This window comes from Panthera tigris, chromosome E3 (assembly GCF_018350195.1).
Source record: "Panthera tigris isolate Pti1 chromosome E3, P.tigris_Pti1_mat1.1, whole genome shotgun sequence".
NCBI lineage: Eukaryota > Metazoa > Chordata > Mammalia > Carnivora > Felidae > Panthera > Panthera tigris.
The window spans coordinates 10934776-10960943 of NC_056675.1; the positions used below are offsets into that span (position 1 = coordinate 10934776).

General features: G+C 44.9%; 1 protein-coding gene across 8 annotated transcripts in view; it reads left to right on the forward strand.

The window, feature by feature from the left end:
* Positions 1-26168, forward strand: part of GTF2I (general transcription factor IIi) — a 107637-nt gene that overhangs the window by 68658 nt on the left and 12811 nt on the right. For all 8 annotated transcript variants that reach the window (XM_042971799.1, XM_042971803.1, XM_042971801.1 and 5 more), the window contains 11 exons: positions 975-1085; positions 2072-2137; positions 5011-5194; positions 8638-8696; positions 9757-9828; positions 14565-14748; positions 16158-16216; positions 19883-19954; positions 20977-21160; positions 21806-21864; positions 22535-22609. In XM_042971799.1, the coding sequence (XP_042827733.1) occupies positions 975-1085; positions 2072-2137; positions 5011-5194; positions 8638-8696; positions 9757-9828; positions 14565-14748; positions 16158-16216; positions 19883-19954; positions 20977-21160; positions 21806-21864; positions 22535-22609 (1125 nt within the window). The remainder of the gene's footprint in view (positions 1-974; positions 1086-2071; positions 2138-5010; positions 5195-8637; positions 8697-9756; positions 9829-14564; positions 14749-16157; positions 16217-19882; positions 19955-20976; positions 21161-21805; positions 21865-22534; positions 22610-26168) is intronic.

Consider the following 26168-nt stretch of genomic DNA (forward strand, 5'->3'; position numbering starts at 1 on the left):
GTCAGGCGACAGTGAGAAAGACCTAAAAGGGGACCTGTCTTACCTGCGTGGCATCTTTTGGTGACGGCCTTTAACACAGTGGCTATTTCTCCTCTACCCCATATTTAGTTTCCAGTATGGATTTCTCAGAGTGAGGTTTTTAGTAATTTATGGATGAGCTTTGAGCATAACTCTTAGTACTGTGCCACGTGACATTTTCAGGGGCTAGAGAAAAGATGACGTTGACAGCTCTTACTTTATTCAGATGTCCTTAATTCACGTACTAGCTGAAGTCCTAGCAGAGTTGAGCTGCAGACCTGTCCGTGAAGAGGTTGGCATGAACTCACGCTACAAACGTCTACAAACATCTTAAGTAGTCCACGTTCCGTGCTGAAATCTCTGATTGCTCATTTCTGCTAGGTTTTGTCTTCACTCAGTCAGTATTATCTGTTTCACAGATAACGTAGCCGCCCTGTTTCATTAATTCTGTGAGTTTTGTGTTTGTTCCAAGTGTTCGACGTGTAGTATCCGCCCTCCCTGTTTATGCATGCCTGGATTTTGTGTAAGCTGGAGCATTTTTCTCTTCAAGCTATATATTTCCTCCCCTTTTTCTTATGTATTTGTATAATTGTAGGTATCTGTGTCTATCAAAATCTTTTTCTTGAAAGGCTTCAAAGAAACTGTAATCCTAGGAACTGAGAGGAGTTAGGGGAGAAGGGAGATTTATGAGGATGTGATTTGAAGAGAGCAAACGAAAGAAAATGAAGTAAGGCCAAGGAAAGTGAGGAATGTTCACCTGAGCACATCACCCAAGAGTAGGGAACCTGCAGGCGTGCCTGGGAAGGAATAGGCCGAGAGGGACCCTACTGATGGCTGCTGCTACGCGCGCGTGGAAAGCCCCCTCCCCCCATCCTTTTGAATGTTGAGTATTGAGCAGACGGTGGCCCTCACTCACTTAGACCGTTCCTCCAGTGATGACGGTTTTCTTTTTCAAGATGATGATTACTCGCCACCTACCAAGAGACCAAAGAGCAGCGAGCCGCCCCAGCCACCGGTCACGGAGCCTGCCAATGCTGGGAAGCGGAAAGTGAGGGAGTTCAACTTCGGTAGGTTCTGGGTCAGATACAGGCCCCTTTGCTCTCTGTCCTTCCAAATGCTTTCTGTTCCTGATCAGAGTTCTAGCCTTTCTTTTTGGGGGGAAGGGGGTTGCTTTAAGATGTATAGTTAAAACATTGAACGTCTCCATTTTTTAAATAGCATTTTAGTATTTTAATTTGTCATAGTCCTAAATACCGGATTTAAATTGAATTGATATAGATAGTAGTAAGTTTACATGGCACTCTAGTTTAGGTTGCAACTGTACGTAGATACTTATTTCCACACAACTTAGACATGTTTTAGAAGGTTTCCTGAACGACCTTGGAGCCCTCCCTCTTTTCTGCCTCCACCGTACAGTGTTTAATTGGACTGGTCTTTTCTGTCCTGCTTTTCAGAAATTACCAGGCTAAAAAGAGGTATTCAGTAAGAAGTGTTTCAAAAATAAACTGTAAACCATCTCTTAAAATCTCTTACTGGACCAATTCTAAGAACCACAAAAAAGGGAAAAGTTCTTAAGAAAGCAGTAACATCATATAGATGGAGTTGGATTATTAGCAATTAGGACTGGAGTTACCTGGCCACCTCGTTCGGTGCAGTGTGTGACGCTGGATTTCAGGGTTGTGAGTTCGAGTCCCACGTCGGCCGTAGAGATTATGTAATAAGAAATCAGGGGAGGTGCTTGGGTGGCTCAGTCAGTTAAGTGTTCAACTTCGGCTCAGGTCATGATCTCGCGGTTTGTGGGTTTGAGTCCCTATGCCGACAGCTCAGAGCCTGGAGCCTCCTTCAGATTCGGTGTCGCCCCCGCACTCTGTCTCTGTGTCTGTCTCTGTCTCTCTCAAAATGAATAAATAAACGTCGGGGGAAAAATTAGAAAAAAATTAATTTGAATGTATGATGTAGAAAATAAGTCATTAGGTGTTGGGTCATCTCAACACAGCAGTGCCCCCAACGGGGATTCCTCATTGAGATGTAACTGTGACTCCCAATTTTTCAGAGAAGTGGAATGCTCGAATTACTGATCTCCGTAAACAAGTGGAAGAGTTGTTTGAAAGAAAATATGGTAAGTCTGAACTCAAAAATTCTTGAGTAGTTTGTTGAAAAGCATTTTAATAATGGGGTTACTTTTCAACCAGTCAGTGTACAAAAGGCCGCTTCTCCCAGTGAAGTGTGCCTTACTTGCATATGTGTCCGTCGCAAGGTCATGGGTAGGGTCCGTCCAGATGTTACAGACCTTGTCACTAGGAAGCCTAGGGAAAGTTTTGTTTCTGTGGTTATCGGTTAGCATCTCCTGTAATCCTTCTGCTTGCGCGTTTGGGCGTTCACGTACATATGTGTTGCACCCTGGACAGCTAATTGAAGATAAAATTCTTCAGTCATAGTCTTTCTTAATCCACTGTGTTAAGTCCAGTATTCAACTAGATGTCCTTATTTGTTCTGCTATTGATGCATAATTGTTTAAGTTAGGTCTCACATTCTCCTTTTCTTTTCGTATTCTATCCTCCATCTATCTTAAGTGACCAACCAGTGTTATTACTGGTCGGCATATATTAAATTCTCACCTAAAAATAGCAACCATCGCTGGAGAGTATCAGCTGTTTCGCTGTGTTTTTATTTGGAGGATTCTTTACTTTGCAGTTCACTGACGGTCTTTAAATGGGTCAGTATATTGAATTTTTTAACTTGAAAACCCTATTTTTAGGGTGCTCTCCGGTATCACTGAATTGCTTTGGGTGAATTTCTTACATGATAAACTACACTGACATTATTGACTTTACTAAACTTGAAATAATAGCTCCTGTATCCTTTCCATGGATGACAGCTGACCTGTCAGCGAAGATTTAGAATGAGAGGAAATTCGGTAGCAAATTCAGTAACTTGCCCTTAATGCATTCACTTATTTCCTGCAGGTTCTCTTAGTAGTTCTCCCTCTCCAGAAGCCGTAGCTTTTTGCCTGTGGTTTTAATCGGCCCACTTCAGAGCAGAGACTCCCCTAATTCGCTCTACATTAAGCACTGTCCCGTGCTGGTAAGGTCCCGGGCCCTGGGACAGGAGGCTTGGCCGTTCCCCTTCATCCTCTCCGAGCCTTGCTGTCCTCTCCTGTGAAACGGTCAGGAGAGCGTAGATGTGCTGGGAAGATGTGAGGAGACAGACAGCGTAGTGTGTGTAAAGAGCTTCCTGTAAGTGGTGTGTAAGCACAGAGAAGGTGCTCGCTGTTTATAGCTGTGTTATTATAGACTTAACGCAGTCCTGTTTCGAGGAAGAAGAATTTACTGTCCTAACAGTTTTATAAATCTCACAAAGAGAAGCACAGATTATGTTTTTGCTTTTGTTGTGATGGTGATTCATTTCATTAGTTTGCATATGAGAAAATAATGCTTACCAACCATTATGAGATGAGAGGCACGGTATTCACATTTTACAATTTGAAACCTTTTTAATGGTAATCGCCCCAAGGAAAGATATTTTCCTTGTTCTGTGGGAACAGGATTTTCGGGTGCACGGTGTAAACAAAGGATATTAACCGTGACTCCGTATTAACGTGTACCGTGGTGAATGTGAAACTCAAGTACAAGTATTAATGTTCGGCAAACAGACGAATTTCACATAAATTACTAGCAAAAAGGAGCAGCTGTTCTGCTGAGGGGGATTCCCGCGGGAGGAGAAGGAAGAAAGGGAGTGCACAGAAGTCATTTTCCTTTGGGGACTTGGAGCCTTTTCGCCGCGTCCTTAGCGGCTCTGCTGTTCTTACGGCGCACACTCGCTAGAAGACTTTTTCTGTGACTCCGCTGTGTTCGTGAACGAAGTAGAAGCCTTTGTGAGAAGAGCGATGCGTGTCTGCTCTGCACTCATAGGACACTTGGCGTGTGTTTGACTCCGTGTCAAAAGGTTTAGCTGTGAAAGTTTTACTACTGTCGACCAATGTGCCTGTGTTGTGGATGAGCTCACCTGATGCTTTTCTCAATCTTTTTATTCTGGAAACTTCCAAACAAAAAGAATGTAAATGATGTTCAGACCCTCTAAGTATCCACCACCCAGATTCAACAGCCGGTATTTAACATTCCAGTATTTTCCTTGTCAGCTCTCTCCTGTCCCATCTCTTTCTGATGCAAGCCTGTTTTAATATTTTAAACCTGCGGTGTCCCGGACATCATGTCATTTTAGCTCTGTCAAGTCTATATTCAAAATGGGGAATCGAGGGGGTGCCTGGCTGGCTCATTCAGTAGAGCGCGCCATTCTTGATCTTGGGGTCGTGAGTTCGAGCCCCACCTTGGTCATAAAGCTTACTCGAAAAAAAAAAATTTGAAAATGGGGAGTTGGGTGAGAGGAAAGCATGGTCTTAATATCAGCTCCACCATCACACCTGGAAACACTACCCTGCTGTTTAGAAAACCTGATCCTTTGCAGTTTGTTTGATGGAATCACCAAGGTCTTTCTCCTTCTATTTGATTCCTAAGAGTCTCCGTGCTTTTTTGACCTGTAGCTGCTATATTAGTTTACCTTTGGATAAATCAATCTTGGCAGAAGCTTTCCAATTAAGAAAATCCTCTGCGTGAGTTATTTCATTAAAAACTCTTTTCTTACACTAAAGTTTATTGTTGAAAAATTTTACTGTATGTGTTAGCTGATGTTTACCAACGTGTTTTTGTGGCTCATGGGTGGTTCAGGTTTCAATAGGACATCTGGCTGCATCTACATGACTCACAATAATCCACTATTTGATTGCAGATTGGGTTAGAGTACCCGCACCTTTGGTGTGCTTTTTCTTTTAGTTCTTTTGTACTATTTTTCTTGTGATGATTCAGTTACAGTAAGCAGAAGTAAAGATAAAGCTACAAAACGTACAGAGCAGTACGTGTTCATTTATTCTGTTGTACAATCTGTGGTTAATCCTTGTCATTGAATGATTTTTCCTTTCTCTTTTTATCCTTAAAGCTCAAGCTATAAAAGCCAAAGGTCCTGTGACGATCCCGTACCCTCTTTTCCAGTCACACGTTGAAGATCTTTATGTAGAAGGACTTCCGGAAGGAATTCCTTTTAGGAGACCGTCTACTTATGGAATTCCTCGCCTTGAGAGGATATTACTGGCAAAGGAAAGGATTCGTTTTGTGATTAAGAAGTAAGACTGTGGACTCTCATCTTTGTTCTTTAGTGCATCTTTCTATATTGTTACCAAACATTCATCAATCTCTAGGACTATATCTTAATTAGATTGAGTTATATATTGTTTTATTTACCACTTTTGAATGTGTCTGTGGACAAGATTTTCGTGGTCATGCCCAGAGTTGGCTCTCGGAACATGAATACCTGCCTGTACGTGATTCCCACATAGCCGTCATGTTCTTTTTCCAGTTTGCTGCTAAGTAAAGGAATCAGTATAATATAAAAAGTAATGCAGTACCAACTAATATCAGTAAAACAGTGTCTTGATTTTAGATTTGAATTAAAAAAATTTTTTTTGTAATGTTTATTTATTTCAGAGAGAGAGAAAGGGAGAGAGTGAGTGTGAGTTGGGGGCAGGGGATGCAGAGAGAGAAAGGGAGACACAGAATCCGAAGCAGGCTCCAGGCTCCGAGCTATCAGCACAGAGCCCAATGTGGGGCTCAAACTCACGAGCCTTCGAGCTGTGAGATCACGACCTGAGTCCATGTCAGATGCTTAACTAACTGAGCCACCCAGGTGCCCCTTGATCTGAATTTTTAAAAGCATATATGGAAATGCATGTAAGTTACAAAATTAAAAATAAGTGAAACCATGGAAGAATGGAAAAAAAGCCTAAGGTAGCAGAATGCTATAAATTCCCTAAGGCCTGGCATAAAGGGTCCAATAAGGAGCTCTTATAAAAGCATCAGTGCAACAGTTGTGATTGGGAACGTAAATGCTTGCGTTTAAAACTGGCAGCCACATGACACACTCATAGTTTCCTCTGGTATTCTGTTAAGATTAAAGTGAAAGGTTTACAAAACTGAGGACATTTGCAACAGATTTCAGCCAATGAAGAAAGATGGAAACTTCCTGTTACATCCGTGAAGCAAGTGCTACATGTATTTATAAAGGGGAACGGATGGAGAATAGTTTTTCGGAAATTATAAAATATAATTGCTACAATATAAGTTTTCACTTAAAAGGCTGGATGCTGGTTAGTCCTGTAAATTGTAAAAGTTGTATGTATGAGACATGAAAATGTTGAGTCTTTATCTAGTGACATCCCACTTAGAAGTATCAAAAATGAATAACCGTTGTTTTCCGAGCCTGTAAAAATTACAGAGCGGGCTAAGCATGAGACAAAGAAAGCTGTATACCTTGCCACACCTCATGATGTCCTAGTGCCCTAAGGATAAGGGAAAAAAATCACTAGGTTTTAGAGAATAAGACCAGGTTATTCATAAAGAATGAACCGTCACAGTGATGGTAAGCTTGCTTTACGCAGCAATGGATATTAACGCTGTCAAGCCATTCTCCCTGTTTTCTAAGTGCAAATGATGGGAGCCAGCCAAACTTGCCAAGCATTTGTGAAAGGAAAGAGAGACTTTTTGACATGGGAGAGGTGGGGTGGCAGTTAGGATCTGCAGCAGTAAGGGCCAGAAATCCCTAAGTCAGTCAACCTGATACAGTTAACGATGCTTCTCTCGCCTCATGAGGAGGTCAGAGGTAGGATGGTTAAAAGTGGTACTTGGACCTCTCACCAGATTCTTCCTTCCTTGGGCTGATCGTCTCCTTAGAGCAGCCGTGAACGGGATGCAGTAATCTAGGCCTCACAGCCAGGCAGTGTATGGGGAAGAGACAGTAACTGCCTGTGTTTCTCTTGGAAGGTGGCCTTACTTTCTCTGGTTGGAATTCTGTCAAGTACTTACTCTTCAACCAGGTACAGGCACGAGAAAGAAGCTGTTATGGGTTTAGACCAAGAGGTACTCCTGCCCCAGGGAGGGCCGCTGGGTTCGCTTCTTTTGGAAGACATGGCTTTCATTTTAAGTCCTTCCATTGGAAGTGAGTCTGTTTGAATTTGTGTGCATATTATAACTGATTTTGAAACTTTTTCCTGACATAGCTTGAACTATAAACGGTAAAGTGACTAAAAGTAGTGGGATGATAGTATTGTTGGTAGACGTGTCCAGCTTCATCACGTTGGGAACACTGGTACTGTTGAAAAGGTGAGGAATTTAACGACCACTCTGATCAGAGATGACAACCAAGCATGCTGGCCTCTCGGTGTTCAGTGAGGGGATGACAGCTTTTGAGATTTAACGAAGGATGGAAAAGACCCGAGAGGCACCGCAAGATAATAAGTGAGCTGTCCTCCTCAGAGAGGAACTTGTTGCTAACCGTTAGTTTTCCTTCAAGTACATTGTAGTTTCAAGATGCGGTAGGCTCCAGAAATTGAATTATAAACCAGATGGCGGCCCTGTAAACGCTACAGCCCTGACCCTGGCCAAGAACCATAAACAGGCGTCCCCTTCCCCCTGGATGTTGATACATAAAGAAGTTTGATGTTTTAAGAACTCTTTTGTACTGTCATTTTATTGGGTTGTTTCTAACGTTAGAGGTTTTGAATCTGTGTTTAAGTAACACTATTTAAAGAACACAGGCAAATTATTTTATTAGGTGCTGCTCTCATTTGCTAACTTTAAAGTGTACAGAACTATGTTTGGATGTTTAAATGTTAATGCAGGCTTATCACGGGATGCTCTATGCTGCCCGCATCCTGTTTCGAGTCCGTTCAGTATATTCCTTCATGGCAGGCCATCCTCCACATTTGGAAGGGACTTCTTAAATAAGCCTTTCCCTAACGGTTACTGTGGTTAGTCTGGATATATGTAAAGTCTTTTGTTTATTTAGAAGGATATTTCTATAGAGTTTAGCAGAGTTTATAGGTCACTAATGTTATTTAAATATTATATATGCACTATTGACTCTGTCCTGTGCTACTTTGCAGCATTTCTGAGATGGTTGTTAAAATAGGCATGGTCCTGCTGATATCTGAGCCAGTTCCCAATCCCCCCACTAGCAACACTGGACTTTTGACCATTACATCAAAATGGAATGATTGCATATATAAGTTGGATTATGGGAATTCTGTGATCTAGAAATTATTTCCTGGGAGGTTTCTGTAATTACCAAAAAGAAAACCAAACCCCAAAAAACTTATAATCTGTCTCGCAAATGTGTTAGTATTAAAATATATTTAGTGTCCTTATAACCAATTTATAGATACGTTGAACTGAGTGAATCTTGAATATAATGTAAAATTAAAGGATCTCACTTAAAGTTTTTATGTTCGCTTCTTTTGGTGGTAACGCTTTTTATAAGATCCCTTTGGGTTGTAAAGTGAATGAAGGACACATGGTCCAAGAAGCACCTTATTGAAACAATTTGCAATTTCCATTTTGTTTTGTTACTCTCTGGAAATCTCTGGAAATTAAGGTTTAATTGTGCTCAAGAGCCCAGATTGTCTCTTCTTTTTAAAACTGGCCTTCACGACTGAATATCAAATAAGTGCTAGTGGTTACTATTTTTGCCATATATTGCCTGGTAAATACTTAGTACTTTTTCCTCACCTTTCAGACATGAACTTCTGAATTCAACACGTGAAGACTTACAGCTCGATAAACCCGCTTCAGGAGGTAGGTCTCCAGTCTTGTTTCAACCCGTGTGTCAGATCAGGGCGCCTGGCCGGTTCAGTCAGTGGAGCCTGACACTCTTGATCTCCGGGTCTTGAGTTCAAGCCCCACGTTGGGTGTGGAGATTACTTTTTTTAAAAAACCGTGTCAACTCAGAACATTATATACAAGAAATAGACGGTATCGAAATACTGTTCTCTGCTCCCTAGAAGAATCCCCTCATTTTGTTCCTAACGATCTGTTACAAATATGGGCAGACACCCCACACCAGGTAGACCCGAAGGAGCAGTGCCTGGTCTACTTGCGAGATGTGAACATGTTCCCTGGCACAGTGTTCCGGACGGTGTGTCGTTGCCCAGGTCTGTGTCGGTCGACTGAATCCTCACTCGTCACCATACACGTCTCATGAAAGGGTTTACTTCTTAGAGCGCAGGGCCACGGGTGTCATCACTGAAGTCGGTGAGCCGTGTTTCGGGGGCAAGACAAGCGCAGTTGGTCCTCTTCCTTTGGCTCTGGAGGGCCAGGGGGTGGGGACGTAAGACCGCAAGTCCCGTCACTCCCAGCTGATGTAACGGAAAGATTGCGTCCTGTTTTCGGTCTTATCCTATCCCTACACGTATCGTCGTGCAGCTCACCTGTAGGCTGTTCTGGAGTGAGCTGAACTCTGATGTTTCCTAGTTGTGTTCATGACACTTGAGAGTAGCCGTGTAAAATTACTCTTCAGTGATCCGTTTCCATTTTTTCATTGTTTGAGCTGTTCTTACTCTTTTTATTCAGTGTCAGCACTGTTTTTAAGAAACACTTTCTGAAATCTCAGAAATAATCTTCGAACAGGGAGGCCTGGCTGGCTTAGTCCGTGGGGCAAGCAGCTCTTGAACTCAGGGTTGTGAGTTCGAGCCCCACATTGGGTACGGAGCCTACTTAAAATAAAATTAACGAGTTAAAAAAAGAAACTCTTCGAACAGAGTAGTAGTACTGCCCAAGTTACAATCATAATACTTAGTTAACCTGGCTTAGTGATTCCATCAGTCTGAGGACGCGTGTGTATCTGTTCCTGTTACAGTGAAGGAAGAGTGGTATGCCAGAATCACTAAATTACGAAAGATGGTAGACCAGCTTTTCTGCAAAAAATTTGGTAAGTCTCATTTTCCCCGTGACTAAACTGTATTACTGAATACATTTTCCCAGTTCTGCTTTAAGAAAGTAAAACAGTGAATATGACTCCCCTCTACTGTTTCTTAATTGGTGAATAGCATACATTAATCGTAAAAAGGTTTCAGCACAGAGGAGAGGACAGTGCGCCGAAAGCCCCGGGAGTTCTTGCGGGGGGGCGACTCCTGCACGTGGGGAGCTGATACAGTGCAGGGGATCTCGCAGCCTTGGAGTCCTTTTTCAGCGGATCCTGAGCAGCACTTGCTGTGACTCTTCGTAGGAAAGGAGGCCTTCGGTCACAGTCTGTCACCGAGGGGCTGGGTATCGGAAACCGCGGAGTGACCCACACCGTTTTCAGCTTGTTTCCCGGCCTTGCTGGCTTGCATCCCGAAACGCTGGCCCTTGGGTTGATTTGTCACGCGTGGCATCTTTTGTTCCCTAGGATTGCTCTCCCCTGCTCTGTCCCGCCTCTCAGCGGCCTTCAGTGGCTGTGTTTCTTCCTTTTCTTTTGTTAACCGATTTAAACTATTTATGTGGACAGTTTCGAACCTTGTTGAGTGTTGCTGTCTTCCTGTCTCAGTGGCCGCTGTCCTTTTCACTCACGATGATACCTCCCCTTAGTTCAGTGTTCACATCTTGGAGAGCTGCCTGGCAGCTGAGTCCTGAGCCCCGCTTCTCTTTTCCTGCTTTGCTTTCTCTGCAGGTAATCCCTCTCTATCTCGGGGTCTTACACATTATAGATTGTCTATACCCTGCTGGCTTCCGCATTAAGCTTCTAGCCCTGGAAACTCCATCTAACACCAGACACCTTTATTTTTATCTGCCTGTTTGATATCTCTGCAGACATCACACATTCTAATCAGAGCCTTTGATGTGCCCCCTCCCCCATAATATGTTCCTTTCCCCCATCCTGTCCCTCCATTGTCCGGGCCAAACCCCTAGGAGCGACCCTGGATTTCTTGATGGTTACAGGCCTCCTGCTGACTGTACCTTCGGCCCACCCCAGATCCATACCCCCTCTTTCTCGGCTGCTGTCCCTCACTGCTGGGAAAGCCAGGGCCGCCAAGCAGCTAGATTTTAATCTCCTCGCCAACAAAAAATGGAGGCCTGTCCCTTCCCTGTTTTCCATTCGGTGGCCTTCCTTTGTTCTTGGAATAAGCTTCTCAGTCCCTGGTCATGGCCACCGGCCCCCCCCCCCCCCAATCTTCTGATGTCGCCTCATGGTACTGGCCTACTTGCTCACTTCCTACCAGCCGTAATGACCATCTCCCTGTCCTTTATTTTTCCAAGGTCACGTCCTCCTGGGGAGGGTTGCACTGCTGCTACCTCAGATCTTTCCGTGCCTCTCCGTTTCAGTGTGGCCGCTCTGGTGGGGTCTTTGCTGGGTCACCTGTCTGCCATACCCCACACCTTGTCGCGTTTTCTCTCCGCACAGCGCCTAGCGGTTGTCTTCTGCCTCCCGCTACCACACGCTAGATAATGACAGCCAGGACCCCGCGTGTCTCCTCTGCTGGAACCGTGCGTGGTGCTGGAGCACAGATTTCCGGGTGGACGGGTCGGTCTCACTGAAGTGTGGCTAGAGCCATGAGAAATCACCGAGCCTCTCGGTCGTGTAGTGCACGTTGGACTCCCTGACAAGACCCGCAGACATGCGGGAGGACCCGGCTGGCCTGCACTGGGGAGACCGCAACGGGGGGAGGGCGGGGGTGGCTGGCACAGGCCTCAGGACGGCAGCGGTTCTCGCTGTGCTGTGAAAGAATCCCTTTGAGTTCTGCCACAAAAAAGCCAAGACTCCTGGGTGAGGACTCTGTTTGCCCCGCGGGTTCCAAAAGGGGCTCCTGGCACCGGGTCTTAAAGGACCCAATAAACCAGCCTGTAGGTGCAGCTCAGATGGCAGCTACAAACTTGGGCCCCTGAGGAGTGTCATGCGCAGGATGCGTGTACTTGCTGTTTGCCTGAGAATTGAAGGCGTTGTGGAAGTCCGGAGTTTAAGTTTTTCCTCCTCATCCGTGTTCTGGACTGCGCAGTATGAATACAGGACCTCAGTGACACGTTCTCTCCTCTTAGAAATCAGCTGGTTGGAAATCAGCTAATGAGCTAGAAACTAAGGAATCTTAACCACTTTAAAAATTGGTATATTTCTGGGGCACCTGGGTGGCTCAGTCAGTTAAGCATCTGATTTTGGCTCAGATCATGGTCTCATCGTCCTTGGGTTCCAGCCCTGCGTCGGGCTCTGTGCTGACAGCTCGGAGCCTGGAGCCTACTTCAGTTTCTGTGTCTCCTTCTCTCTCTCTGCCCCTCTCCTGCTCACACTCTGTCTCTCAAAAATAAATAAAACGTCAAAAAAATTTTTTTAATAAAAAAAAAATCAGTATATTTCCAAGGCACTTAGTAAAATGAATCAGGTGAAGAACATTGTTCATCATTAGAGAAGCCACCATAGTGTCAGTATAGTTCACGAGTATCTGCACAAACAGGCTTAAATTTTGCCCTGGTGTGTGCTTCTGGAAGTTGAGCTTGGGAAAGCAGCCGGCCAAACCTCTTAGCACCACTGATGCTTACCAAGCAAGCCTCGTGGAAGGAGGAGTCCGTTGACGAGCCCATGTACTCCCGTGAACAGTGGCTGGTGGAAAATATTTTGGCATTGTGTCAGACCTAAGAAAATAGGTAAGAGCTTATGTGTTGTTGTAGTATAAACGGTGAAAGTCGAGCTAGTTTTGTTTTTGCTCGTGGCCTTCGGTGAGTCTGGGACTGTAGCTACTTTAGAGAGATTTGCTGCTTGCTTTAAGGTTCCTGAAGGGAAAAGAGGAAAGCTTACATTTTCCAGAAGTATCAAGCATCCTAAGTCTTGAAAGTTTCCCTGCCCCAGCAGCATTATCAGTTTTAGGCATTTGGCGTCCATGAATGCCCAGGCTGCAGGTGCCGACAACCCAGTGGGGCAGGAGGCAGTGCCCGTCCCCCGGATGAGGGAAGATGCACCGCAGAGCAACACGTGAACGTTTCATATGCAAGAAGGTGTTGAATGGCCTGTGGGAAAGGGGGCAACAGGGAGACAGGCGGATTGTTCTTTTCTGTAGGGGAAGCCTCACTGATGACCAGCCAGTGCAGCTGCCCTTCTTCCCCTTTCCCCATAACTTCTGCTCTTCCTGGCTCCACTCCAGCAGTTGATTCTTTTTTATTTCATAGGAAGTTTGTTAGAATTATGATTATATTCTTTTTTTTTTTTTTTTTTTTTGCTAATGTGTTTCACCAAATAATTATTATTGTTTTACACATCACATTATAGATCTCTCCCAGGCGCGGTGTGAAAGACTTTACCATATTTCTTAAAGGAATGTTTCTTTTAACAGTCAGGATTTTTGTTACAGTGCGTGTGGTTTTTCAAATATACATGCTTTGCTTTTATATCAAAGAGGTCTAAGGGCACCTGGGTGGCTCGGTCAGTTAAGTGTCCGACTTTGGATCAGGTTATGATCTCACAACGGTTTGTGAGTTCAAGCCCCACATCAGGCTCTGTGCTGACAGCATGGAGCCTGCTTCTTCACACCCTTCTACCTCCCTCTCTCTGCCCCTCCCCAGCTTGCATGCACGTGCTCTCTCTCTCGCTTGCTCGCTCTCTCTCTCAAAAATAAATATTTAAAAAGAGAGAGAGAAAGAGAGAGCCTATACTTGAGCCCTTCTGATTTGGTGCTAATGAAATAAGGAAGGAGAAGACCTTTTTTTAGAGCTCTGTTCAGATGTGTTTTCAGAGCAGAGATTAGAAATTTCATTTTATATTTTAAAATTACAATTCTCTACCTATTCAAAAGTAGAAAAACTGTGCGTTGCGTTCCTATATACCTATTTTTCAGACTCATTGATCGTTAAGATTTTTCCACACTGCTCATCTTTCCTGTCTTTCCTTCGTAAGAGCATTATAAAGCAAATCCCAGGCCCTGTGCCGTTTATGTTGTGTTCAGTGTGCCTCCATGAGTAGTGCTTTCATTTTCGTAACACAGCCACGGTGTCACTGTCACGCCTGACACAATTAGCCGTTCCTTTGTACCCACTCCTGTCCAGTCCTTTTCTGAATTCCCTCATTCATCCGGAAAGTACCTTTAAAAGTTGTTGTTGAGTCTGGATCTAAACAAGATTCATGCATTGGCTTTGGTTGATAACACTTCTTTTAATGTAAACCAATCTCTGCTTACTGTCTTTATTTCCCATTCCGTGAATTCTTTGTAGAAGTTATTTCCTTTTAAAATGCCACACTCGTGTGGTTTAAGGGGTAAAGAACATCAGTCTCATGGTTGCAGTACAAGTAAAAGTATAGCCTGAAATCACTTTGTGTGAGGGAACCAGTAAACGGAGTATCACCTGCACAAAGCATGAAGTAGCAAAAGCCTCCCTCTAAATATTGGGAAAAGTAGTATTTGAGTTACATTCTTTGTCCTCTGTGGTAGTATTCTTATCCTTTTATTTCTCAATATTGACAGTTGGTTTATGAGACCGTAGCACTATAAAAGTTGCCTTAGATTCAGGAGACTCAACTCCACCGAAAGTTACCTCGTGATCACGGGCCACTTAACAGCTTGCATTTGCTGACTTGGGTCTATTTCAGCATTTCTTGGGTGTGTTTCCAGACTTTTCAAAAAGTTGACCCGTACCTTGCTTAGGATCGTACTCAACTGTGATTTCAACAGAAAGTTAGTCTCCTGCATTGTTTTTTCCTGTGTAAAGCGGAAGCGTTGGGGAGCACGGAGGCCAAGGCTGTACCTTACCAGAAATTTGAAGCACATCCTAATGACCTCTACGTGGAAGGACTACCCGAAAACATTCCTTTCAGAAGTCCCTCGTGGTACGGAATCCCAAGGCTGGAGAAAATCATTCAAGTGGGCAATCGAATTAAGTTTGTTATTAAAAGGTAAGATAATGATCTCCAGAAACAAATGTAATGTTGTCCTTAAGAAAAGATTTATAAATTTGATGAAAGCAGGTCTTTTGTTCCTCTCTCAGTTGGACTTACTCTCCATATTAAAACTTCAGGTGTGTTGCATTTAGATTCATTCCTTGTGCAGGTGTTTATTTAGTACCAGGCACCAGAGAGACAAAACCGGGCCCAACAGGAACCCTGTCCTCGGGAGGCTTATTTTAGAGATACATGCAATAAGGTGTTACTAGGTGCTTTGGGGGAGGAGGTAAGGGTGGCGGGGAGGTCGGACAGTTGTGCACGAACAGTAGTGGGAAGGGGGCTTCAAATGAAGGAAACAATAAAAGTAGAGAAGGGAAGTGTCACATAACCGCACCATTCTGGGTGGACGTGGTGGTGCCTTGTGGGTATGGCGTGGTAAGCCAGGCCGACGTGGGCACGCGGATGAAGGCCTTCTGTCCTACACTGTCAGCGGAGTAATTAAAAGGTTTTAAAGCCAGTTCCACTTAAAATGATTTGGAGGGGTTCCTGCGGGAGGCTCAGTCAACATAGCGTGCAGCTCTTGATCTTAGAGTTGCGAGTTCAAGCCCAGCGTTGGGTGTAGAGCTTCCTGTAAAAATAAAAATGGTGAGGGCACATGGGTGGCTCAGTTGGTTAAGCATCTGACTTCAACTCTGGTCATGATCTCTCGGCTTGTGGATTTGAGCCACGCATCTGGCTCTGAGCTGTCAGCACAGAGCCTGCTTTGGATCCTCTGTCTCTCTCTGCCCTTCCCCCACTCATGTTTGCTCCAACACACACACTGCGTTTCCCTCTCTCTCAAAAATAAATATACATTTAAAAAAATTGCTGTAAATAAAAATAATAATTTGGATTTGCATTTTAAAAGGATTCTTCTGGCTTGATTTTGAAGGTAGCAGAATGGATGATTGGGGGGCAGGGAGAGGATACAGAAGGGCTGTCTTTACTACAGAAGGGTGCGATAGGGGTAGAATCCATAGGTCTGGCTTACTCTCTGGGGCCCGTGCATTTGTCTACGTGATCACTGGGTCGCACCGTGTCGGGGAGAGGGATCTTTAGGACAACACACATAGGTATTTCGAGCTTTATTAGGAGGGCGTTCCTCTGAGGTTTTAGAAACGGCAGGTTGAACTGTTTGGGGCCAAAAGCCAACTGTTTTGCAAAGTTGAGTACCTAATGCCTTTGAAGACACACCGGTTCTAAACCTGAAGCTGTGCAAATTGCTGTTTTCAAAATGATCGCGTCCTCAGAACGATTTTCCCCCACTGGAAATGAAGGCAGGATGATCCATGTTGGAAATCGTTGGCAGTGCACAGCCGCGTGGGGAGGGCCTTCAGGGTGTTCCCGCGCTCTCGTTACTAACTTCCGCCGCGTTCTTACAGACCGGAGCTTCTGACTCACAGTACTACTGAAGTCACTCAGCCGAGAACGAATACCCCAGGTAAGATAGTTGTGAGTCCCTTGTAAAAACTGGATCAGCGTTTTTTAAGCTTTTTGACGATCTTTTAAAGTGATGTACTTGTCTTTCCTCCCCCCGCCCCCCAGTCATACGTGGACACTTGACACTCACCGTCCTCTTGATTTATCAGCACAAACTCAGAGAGTTCGGCGGTGTGTTTAGATCAGTGGGGTTCAGTAGACGTATACTGTGCCTCACAGATGAAGCCACGTGTGTCATTTTGAATTTTCTGGTGGCCGGATGTGACGTGTGTCGTTCTGGCGTTTCTGGTAGCCCGACCCGTGTGGGTAAACACACGACCAGGCGAATCTCTGGCGCATACGTTGCACTGGGAGCGCATCTCACCGCGGCGGCCACATTTCAAGTGCTTGGCTGCCACGTGTGGCCGGTGCGGCCGACCGTGCAGATCCCAGCCTTCGTCTTTATTCGCGCAGCCTGTTGTCCTAACGGCACGGCTGTGATCGCAGCAGCTGCACTGACCCCGTAGCCCAGCAGAACCTTGGGCTCTCCGGCTCAGCTGTGTGAATGGTTTTATTTCCTCCATTGGAGCTATAAGGCAGCCTTTATTTCTTTGCCATCTTTTTGTTGACCGCTGCATAAGGCCAGGAAAAGTGACCCCAGCTCGCACGTCTTCTACAGTGTTACAGACTTCTGTTGCCAAGAAGTAGTGGCCGTTTCTGAACTTGGCCAGCTAATTGTTCTGGTAAATATTGCGGTATTTACCATACATGCTATGGTATACAAGATACCTGTACTAAGCTACAGATCCTTCAGGGGCGCCTGGCTGGCTCAGTCGGTGGAGCCTGTGACTCTTGATCTTGGGGTTGTGAGTTCAGGTCCCACTTTGGGTGTGGAGTTTAGTTAAAAATAAAAATATTTTAAAACAATTAATTAATTAAAAAATGAAGGTCAACATACTGATCCCTCAGCTCTGAGAGTACCTGGGGGCAACTGGTGAAGGTCAGCCAGTAAGCCGGCTATGTTGTAAAGTCATTTGTGTTTATAACCACGAGCAAAGTGATTGAGAAATATTGTACAAGGGAAACAGAATTCTCCTGTGCCCCAAATCCTGCGGGGGAAACAGTGTGATCAGTTGAGCATCAAGAATCCACATGACGACCTCCTCAGCCTGCTGTTGATTTAGGCAAAGAAACAGTATTGGTAATGACCTGAAGATTGGAGATGACTTAGACTTTTGCTGAGGGAAGTAATAGAAAGTATTCCCCAGGGTTGAACCGGATTAACGTGGATTAGCATGAATATGATGGAAGTCTCTGTATGAGTCTTCGTTTCTCCAGGCAGATGTCAATTCAAGGTTGTGATTAATGTGATCACTTTTTTTTTTTGTAACGTTTCTTTCTTTTTGAGAGACAGAGACAGAGTGTGAGCGGGGGAGGGGCAGAGAGAGAGGGAGACACAGAATCCGAAACAGGCTCCAGGCTCTGAGCCGTCAGCACAGAGCTTGATGTGGGGCTCGAACTCACGGCCTGCGAGATCACGGCCTGAGCTGAAGTCGGCTGCTTAACCGACTGAGCCGCCCAGGTGCCCCAATGTGATCACTTCTTAATAATTCTGATCGTGACTGCAAACCTGAGGATGTTCGATACGTGCCCGGCGCCACGGATTGAGAAGCCCCGTTTTTAGCAGTACTTGATCTGTTGTCTTCTGACATAGATGGCCGAAAAGCCCGTCATCGAAAGAAAAATCTCGGTAATCTGAATCATTAATAATACTTGGCCTTCCACCATTCATAGGTGATCTTGGGAAGAGTTAAAGTTGGCAAATGTCTGCCAGTGAACCAGGTACTAGTCTTTTGCTGGCCCAGCTCAAGTCTCACTGCACGACAGAATTTAGTTTTGCCGTTCAAGAGGTCGACTTAATTCTTGGAATGACACACAATTCGGTAAAAGCTGTAGGCTTAAATACGCCGTGGGGACACTCTGCCCTCCGTTTGGTAAAAGATTTGCATGGTGGCACACGTGAGAAAGTCTTGGAGTTAGCCAGGTAACTGAGCTTTGAAGGGGCAGAACAGGAAGGGTCACTTGATTCCCGAAGTAGCTCAGACATCTTCTTGCATTAGAATGGCAGGTACCAGCTGTTCTAAGGAGGTGTTGGGTGAGGCAGGAACTGGGTAGGTGAGCAGAAGCCCTTGACCGTGGAGAAGGGGATCTGGATGTCTTTGTAGGAATATTTCAAATTTGGTTTGTACCAAACATATGTCCTCCGGCTGAACGGTTGAGGCACACCATAGTAAACCCTTGAGATGCTAGGATTTCGTTGAAAGGAACAGTTTTAAAGTACTTCTACAGTAAGAGTGAACAGTGTGTTGCAAGGTTTTCCGAAACCACTGACCTTTAGTAGCATTTCCAGAACTTGCCCAGCATCTCCCCCTGCCTTTGTCCGAAGACACAGACCCCTAGACCCCTTCCACACCGAATGTGACCCTTGCTCTCTGCCTTCCCCACCCTTCTCTCTCTCTCTCTCTCTTTCCTTCCCTCCTTTATTTGTCCAGCCTCTCCCATCACCTAATAGTGCCTCCAAGGCCCTCTCCATCCACAGCTCCAGCAAATAAGCCCTGAGTGTCTTTTCAAGTAAGTGACCTCCTATGTGTCTTCCATAATGGCCCATTTCCCTGTATTTTTATTTACATTTAAAAGGGGATGGTTGTCCTGGCACTTGGCTGGCTCAGTCGGTAGAGGGTGTGACTCTTGAGCCCCAGGTTGGGTGTGGAGCCTACTTAAAATAAAAATTAAAAACAAAAAAAAATTTTTAAGGGGATGGTTGTCTTGTAAACAGGGGTAAAGAAATAAACCAGATTATAGATGTGAGTGTTTAGTGACGTCTCCCTAATCCCTTTAACGTGTATTCCTACCATTTATTTCTGTGAATAATGAAATTTTGCTTTCTACGGATTTCTAGCCACACATCCGTTTGATAAAACAAGGATGTCTGTATAGAAAGCAAATATAATTATGATTTCAAATATAATTGAAATATGGTTGAACCTGGCATGGGAAGCCTGGCTCTGTACCAGCTGGTCCTCCTTGACCTGTCAGGATCCTGTGCTGGGTCTCCACGGAGGAGCCACTTGTAAAGCACTCGCCGAGAGCAATCTCGCCGGCACGTTCTTTGTTGACAGTGTGAACTGATACTTGAATTCCATCTTCCTGAAGTTCTGCTATTTGACAGGTGCAGGGAATCCTTTTTCTCCTTAAGACCCAAAGTTTTTGTTTGTAAACGAAATCGAATGAAGAGTGTCACTGGATTGTGCTCCCTAAACTGCCACAGTGTTGTATATGAGATACATCTCAGTCTTTTAAAAAAGAACATCACTGGGGCGCCTGGGTGGCTCAGTCGCGTAAGCTTCTGACTTCGGCTCAGGTCATGATCTCACGGTTTTTGAGTTCGAGCCCCGCGTCGGGCTCTGTGCTGACAGCTCGGAGCCTGGAGCCTATTTCAGATTCTGTGTCTCCCTCTCTCTCTGACCCTCCCCCGTTCATGCTCTGTCTCTCTCTGTCTCAAAAATAAATAAATGTTAAAAAAAAAAAATGTAAAAAAGAACATCACTGAGAAGAGTGGCATCCAACCTAGTTGTGTGTCCGCACCAAGAAGGAAACATTGTTAATTACGTTTATTTTTGCTTTCTAGTCAAAGAAGATTGGAATGTCAGAATTACCAAGCTACGGAAGCAAGTGGAGGAGATTTTTAATTTGAAATTTGGTAAGTAAAACCCAGTGATTATGTCTTAGTTTAGAAACCTAAATGAAAGGCAGGTTCTGAATGAATGATAGCACTACAGAACCTACGGAAGGAAGGTCCCAGAAACTGGGTTTTAGTTGATGTCTGCTCCTTACCCTGAGTACCTTACTTTATTTCTCTTGGATTCAGTTGTGTGGTGTGTGGTGGGGAGAAGCTGGGGCGCGGGGGTGGGGATCTCCGCCCCACCGTCTGCACTTCGAGTCCGGCTACCACACACGGGCGGCAAATAAGTCCCGTTTGTTTCAGCTTAGATTTGGTGACAGCTAGCTGTTGACCGCTGTCTTGAGGATTCTGAGGAGATTCAGCAGGAGTGTTTCAGTTGATTGGGTGTGTGTCTGTCATGGAAAAGGAAGTAAGGAGTGGGAGTGACAGCAGTGTCCCTGGGGCCTTCCCATCCGTCATTTTTGTACCTGGTGTGAACGTTCTGTGGCCTGAATCTGGAATCTGCCGCCTCTGCCTCTGATGTAACGTGATGAGCTCTGCTTAGGTGCACCGCATACGGCTCTCGTCTTTCAACGGCCCACTTGTCTCTTTGGGCGTGAAATGGCCCGTAGTTCGTTTCTGCACAGAGCACAGAGATCACTTTGGCTAGAATGTTCTTTTTACAAGTACTTATTTTTTAGGCCCTTTCTTCAGTTTTGCACGGTATGCTACGCGGAATGCTTCCAATAATTGAGTGGAGGCTCCCCCTTAAAAAAAGATAATGGTGAGCGGAGATTGCTAGGTGGTAGGGAACTTTTGCATAACACGTTTGAGAATGCCAGGATGTTAGCTCGACTTCTTGTGATCATTTTGCAGTTTGTACAAATACCAGTCATTCTGTTGTACATCTGAAAGTAGTATAATGTTATATGTCAAATACACCTTGATAAGATAAGAAGGGTTTTTGTTATTTAAAAAGCTTATTATTAAGATTGCAGACAAAAATAAAAGAATGTCTGTAAAATGTTACCTTCCGCACGTTATGTTCTCCTCACCTGCAGCTCAAGCTCTTGGACTCACAGAGGCAGTAAAAGTACCATACCCTGTGTTTGAATCAAACCCCGAGTTCCTTTATGTAGAAGGCTTGCCAGAAGGAATTCCCTTCCGAAGCCCTACCTGGTTTGGAATCCCACGACTTGAAAGGATTGTCCGTGGGAGTAATAAAATCAAGTTTGTTGTTAAAAAGTAAGTTCGATTTGCCACTGTAGTCATTCCTGGAATTAAAACAGTAACGTTCTGTTTCTATTTAAAGTTTTTTCTGGCTACAGGCGACCCCTAAGGCTTTGTAGTCCGTGATGGGAAGACACAGCTCTGAGCTGCGGTCCTGGCATTGGCTGCTGCCTTTGCACATCCCTTAACCTGTACTTGATCTCCGTCAGTACAAGGAGAATGCTAACACCTGCCTCGCAGGGGTGGTGTTCAGCTTGGGCAGAGACGCTGTGCTGACTCTTGAGCATTCCTAAATGCTGAGTAGAGGGTGAAGAGTCAGATTTTTCTCTGCTCCGTTATTCCTCATTAAGCTTGTGTGCAGCTGAATTCCCACAATTATGTTCCTTACTTACACGTCTGCAGAATTTCCACTGTTGCAGCAACTAAACTGGTGTTAGTGAATTTTCATTTTCAGGAAAGAAGTCATTTACTCTTCATAAAACCAAGTAGCAGATTACCTTGGGGGGGGGGCGGTAATTAATTCTGTAATACACAGAATTAATTGTGTATTACATGATGATAGCCTTTAGTAACAAAATCTCTGGTCATGATGATGCTTACGGTCTGTGAAGACCAGTATCGTGTCCTGGCTCTTGTAATGTTTCTTGGTTTTCTTTCTAGACCTGAACTAGTTATCTCCTATTTGCCTCCGGGAATGGCTAGCAAAATAAACACTAAAGGTAAGACATGATATATACTCTTTATTAACCTCAGTGCATTAAAACATTCTTTATCGACATGACCTAAGTCACACGGAATCATTGGCCAGTATCTTTTTGGGGCTTTCGGTTTGTTTGTTTGCTTGCTCCCCCCCCCCAGGTGTTTTATGTAATGGACCCCCCCATAACTACCACCACCCCTTTTTCTTTTTTAACATTTTGTTGAAAATTTCATGTTTGCAGTCCTCCTTCATTCACGTGTCCACAGCTTTGTTGAGACTCAGTGGAGGATTAAACTTCCAATTGAATCCTTTCGGTTTCCTCCAAAAAATCCAGACTGTATAAATTTTAATACTCTGCTTTCTTTCTTTTTTTTTCTTTGAATTTTTCTTTTTTATGTTTATTTTTGAGAGAGAGAGAGAGAGAGTGTGAGCAGGGGAGGAGCAGAGAGAGAGAGGGACACACAGAATCCGATGCAGGCTTCAGGTTCCGAGCTGTAAGCACACAGCCCGACACGGGGCTCGAACTCACGAATGGTGAGATCGTGACCTGAGCCGAAGTCGGACGCTTAACTGAGCCACCCAGGCGCCTGGGTGTTTGGCGCACTCTGCTTCTGGGTTGTTTGTTTGTTTGTTTGTTTGTTTGTTTGTTTTTTACAGGACACAGAAGTAATCGTGTGCTTATTTTACAGCCTTGCAGTCCCCAAAAAGACCACGAAGCCCTGGGAGTAATTCAAAAGTTCCTGAAATTGAGGTCACTGTGGAAGGTAAGGCCACCCTGGGGTAGGTTTCTGATGATTCTTCAGTTTACAGTTTGTTTTTATGCAAATGAATTTTTACAAAACTGGGCTTAGGTGTGAAGAGCTGCCTCTTGTAAATTTCAGAACTGTTCCTGTTCAGAATTTCCCAACGGTCCACGTGGTGTTCTTGGAGCACATTGCAATCTGCTTGCAGGACGATCCCTGAGAGGCTTTTCTTTCCTCCTAATAAAGTAAAGGGTGCAGAGAGCAATACGTAGGGTTCTTTTCTCCTCTCTTTTTTTTTTCCTATTCTTTGCAGTAAAGAGTTGAGGTATGGTTGAAACAGCAGTGCCTTGGATTAAACTCGTTCCTACATCTTCAAACTAACTCCTTCTCCACTCCCAGGGGGTCTGTGGAGGGACTCATCTTTGCAGGTTCACGGGGTTAGAGTACTTCACCCCGTATAGGTGGCTCTCCGCCTGCTGTCCGGGATGGTTACTACCCTCTGTCTCTGCAATTAACACAGAAAGAAAGGCCCGCTTCAGTAGGATGATTCTTTGTTGTCACATAACCTCAAGTTTTGTGTTAATGGTTTATAGTACTAGGTGGCACCTCAGCCCCCATTTTGTTATCTTGGCGGGGCACCTGGTAGAGCATGCAGCTGTTGGTCCCAGGGCCGTGAGTTCAAGCCCCACGTAGGCAGGGAGCCTACTTAAAATGAGAGTATAGGTAAGCTCTTGGTTAGGAGTTACAGGTTAGAGAAACAGAGAAATAAAGAGTTAATATGATTGGGTCTATAGAAGTAAGTTTACCAAGTACAGTTTTAAGATTGTATTCTATTGTAACCAACTGTGACTTTACAAAGAGGGAGATGCATGTTTTTCTTACCTAAAAGAAATTTTGAAAGTAGATTACCCTTTAGTAGCTCAGAAATTAGGAGACTGGCTTCTCGGTTTCCTCTTGTCCCTTCTTTCACGGATACGAGATGACCAGTGGAGCTTCTGGGATTAGGTGTACGTGCAAAGCAAGACACAGAGGAGATACAGTATCAGCCCTGCCTGGACCCATTGTCTGCAGAGGCCGATGTAGTATTTAAGGGGATTTATTTAGTGAAGAGCTGTGTCCGTGTCCAGGAACATTCTGCCAATTTATGGCCGGGGGTGGGTGGGTGGTATTTTGTTTGCACTGTACTAATATTCTGTTTTAAATAATAAATTGTGCTGGTTTGGGAGTTTTTAACTTTAAGAAATAAATGTATTAGGTATAATTTCGACCTAGTAAAACGCACCCATTGTGATTGTACAGTTTGAGTTTTGAGACATGTTTGTCCCACTACTTCAGTCAGCTTCTGGAACACATCCACCACCCTGGGATGCCCCCGTGCTCCTCAGCAGCCAGTCCCCCCCACCCCACCCCCCAGCCCGGCCCCCTGGCTACCACTGCTCTGTTTTTTTGTCACCGTGGAATACTTTTGTCTGTTCTGGAATCTTCTGTAAGTGGAGTCCTACTGTATCTATTTTTTTTATGGTCAGATGCTTTTTCTCCATCTAACACTCTCAGATTTACGTTTTATGCGGCATTTTAGCACTCCATTTTTAGTGCTGAGTGTTCCTCCGTGGCGTGGATTCACCATGTTTTGTTGATACATTTGTCAGTGGACATTCGGGTTTGTTTCCAGCCTTGTCTAAAAACGATGCTGCAAACGTTTGTGTACAAAGTGCGGCATACGCCCTCCTCCCCTCGAGGGTTATGTAGTCGAGAATGGGGGAGTTGTTAGCCTTCTGTGAAACTGCCAAACAATCTTCCAAAGTGGTTTTCTCGTTGCATACTCCTGCCAGGGATACGTGCATTCCAGTTGCCTCACATCCTCGCCGTACTTGACGTTGTCGTTATTTTAAATGTAGCTGGGTGGTGGGTGTGTGGTGTTATTTCACGTAACCATAAGCGTGAATGCTGCTTTATTCACGTAGGGTAAGAGCTGGATACTTTCATCCGCTCAGTTCTGTCTGCCGACCACAAGTGTCTCCCTGTCTCACCCTGTTAGAATCGCCAGCATCCAGTTAGAAGCAGAGGTGTGGGCTGGGTGCCTCTAGTAGCCTGTTGGAGGGCCGTGGTGACAGGGTGGCCTGCTGGCCTGATGGCCTCTGTGTGGGTATACCTGCCGGCTAAACCAGGCTGCTGGAGCCAGCTAGCCCAGAGTCCCTGGGCTCTCATCACCTTGCCGTCTTGAAGAAGCTGTCGTTTTGACTCACGAGCTCTGAAATAACTAGAGTAGAATGTTGCATCTTGACATTTTATAGAGAATCACAGATACATTTCATCTTGAGTCACGTCATCGCCTCTGACACTCGTGAGGGTTTTCTGAGGCCGTGTACATCCAGGCTAAGTACAGCAGGTGGAAGTGGCCGCACCCGTGCTGAGGCCACCCGTTGCCCAGATGTAGGAAAGACTCAAGTTCGGGTCTGCGAGCACATCAGAGAGACCACGTGGTGGTGGAGACCAAGGAGCCAGACTCCCGACGGTTATCCCGCCTCCCCGTACCTTGGCCGCCGTGCGGTCGACTGCAAATTACATAACCCCTGGGACTCCCGTTTCTCTATGGTTGAAATGGACACTAAGTTAGTTAAAACACATAATGTGCTTGGGACAGTGACCGTGTGCACCTTTAGCTGTGGCAGTGTCACTGCAGACCGTTCCCCAAGCAGAAGTCTTTTATGTGAAGATAAGCATAGGAAGTAGGTAACTCCATAGAAAGGTAGTTTAGGTGAAAGTCCAGAGCCTATACAGATATTTCTGCAAGTCGGGGAATTCAGAGTTTGAAGCTGAATCTTTAGAATATTGGTTGTTTTCTGGGGCGCCTGGGTGGCGCAGTCGGTTAAGCGTCCGACTTCAGCCAGGTCACGATCTCGCGGTCCGTGAGTTCGAGCCCCGCGTCAGGCTCTGGGCTGATGGCTCAGAGCCTGGAGCCTGTTTCCGATTCTGTGTCTCCCTCTCTCTCTGACCCTCCCCCGTTCATGCTCTGTCTCTCTCTGTCCCAAAAATAAAATAAAAAAATAAAAAAAATAAAAAAATAGAATATTGGTTGTTTTCTAAAGAAATCTGAATAAACTTAATTTCTTTTTATTTTCCCATTGTTTTGGCTATTTTCCTTACTGTTTAAAAATTGCTGGCTGGCTTAAGATTAAAATCAGCTTATTAATGGGGCGCCTGGGTGGCTCAGTCGGTTGGGCGTCCGACTTCGGCTCAGGTCATGATCTCGCGGTCCGTGAGTTTGAGCCCCGCGTCGGGCTCTGGGCTGACGGCTCGGAGCCCGGAGCCTGCTTCGGATTCTGTGTCTCCCTGTCTCTCTGCGCCTCCCCTGCTCATGCTCTGTCTCTCTCTGTCTCAAAAATAAATAAAACATTAAAAAAAAAAAATCAGCTTATTATTTAAGCATTAGGTGACCCTACATAAAGAAGACTCAGGGCTTGGGGTTTATTAAGAATAACCTAAGCTAACCCTCCTTACATTCAGTGGAAGAAAGCGGTTTCCTATAACATTGTTTCTAAATTGTACCCAGAATTCAAAGGAAGGGTGTTTCCAGAGT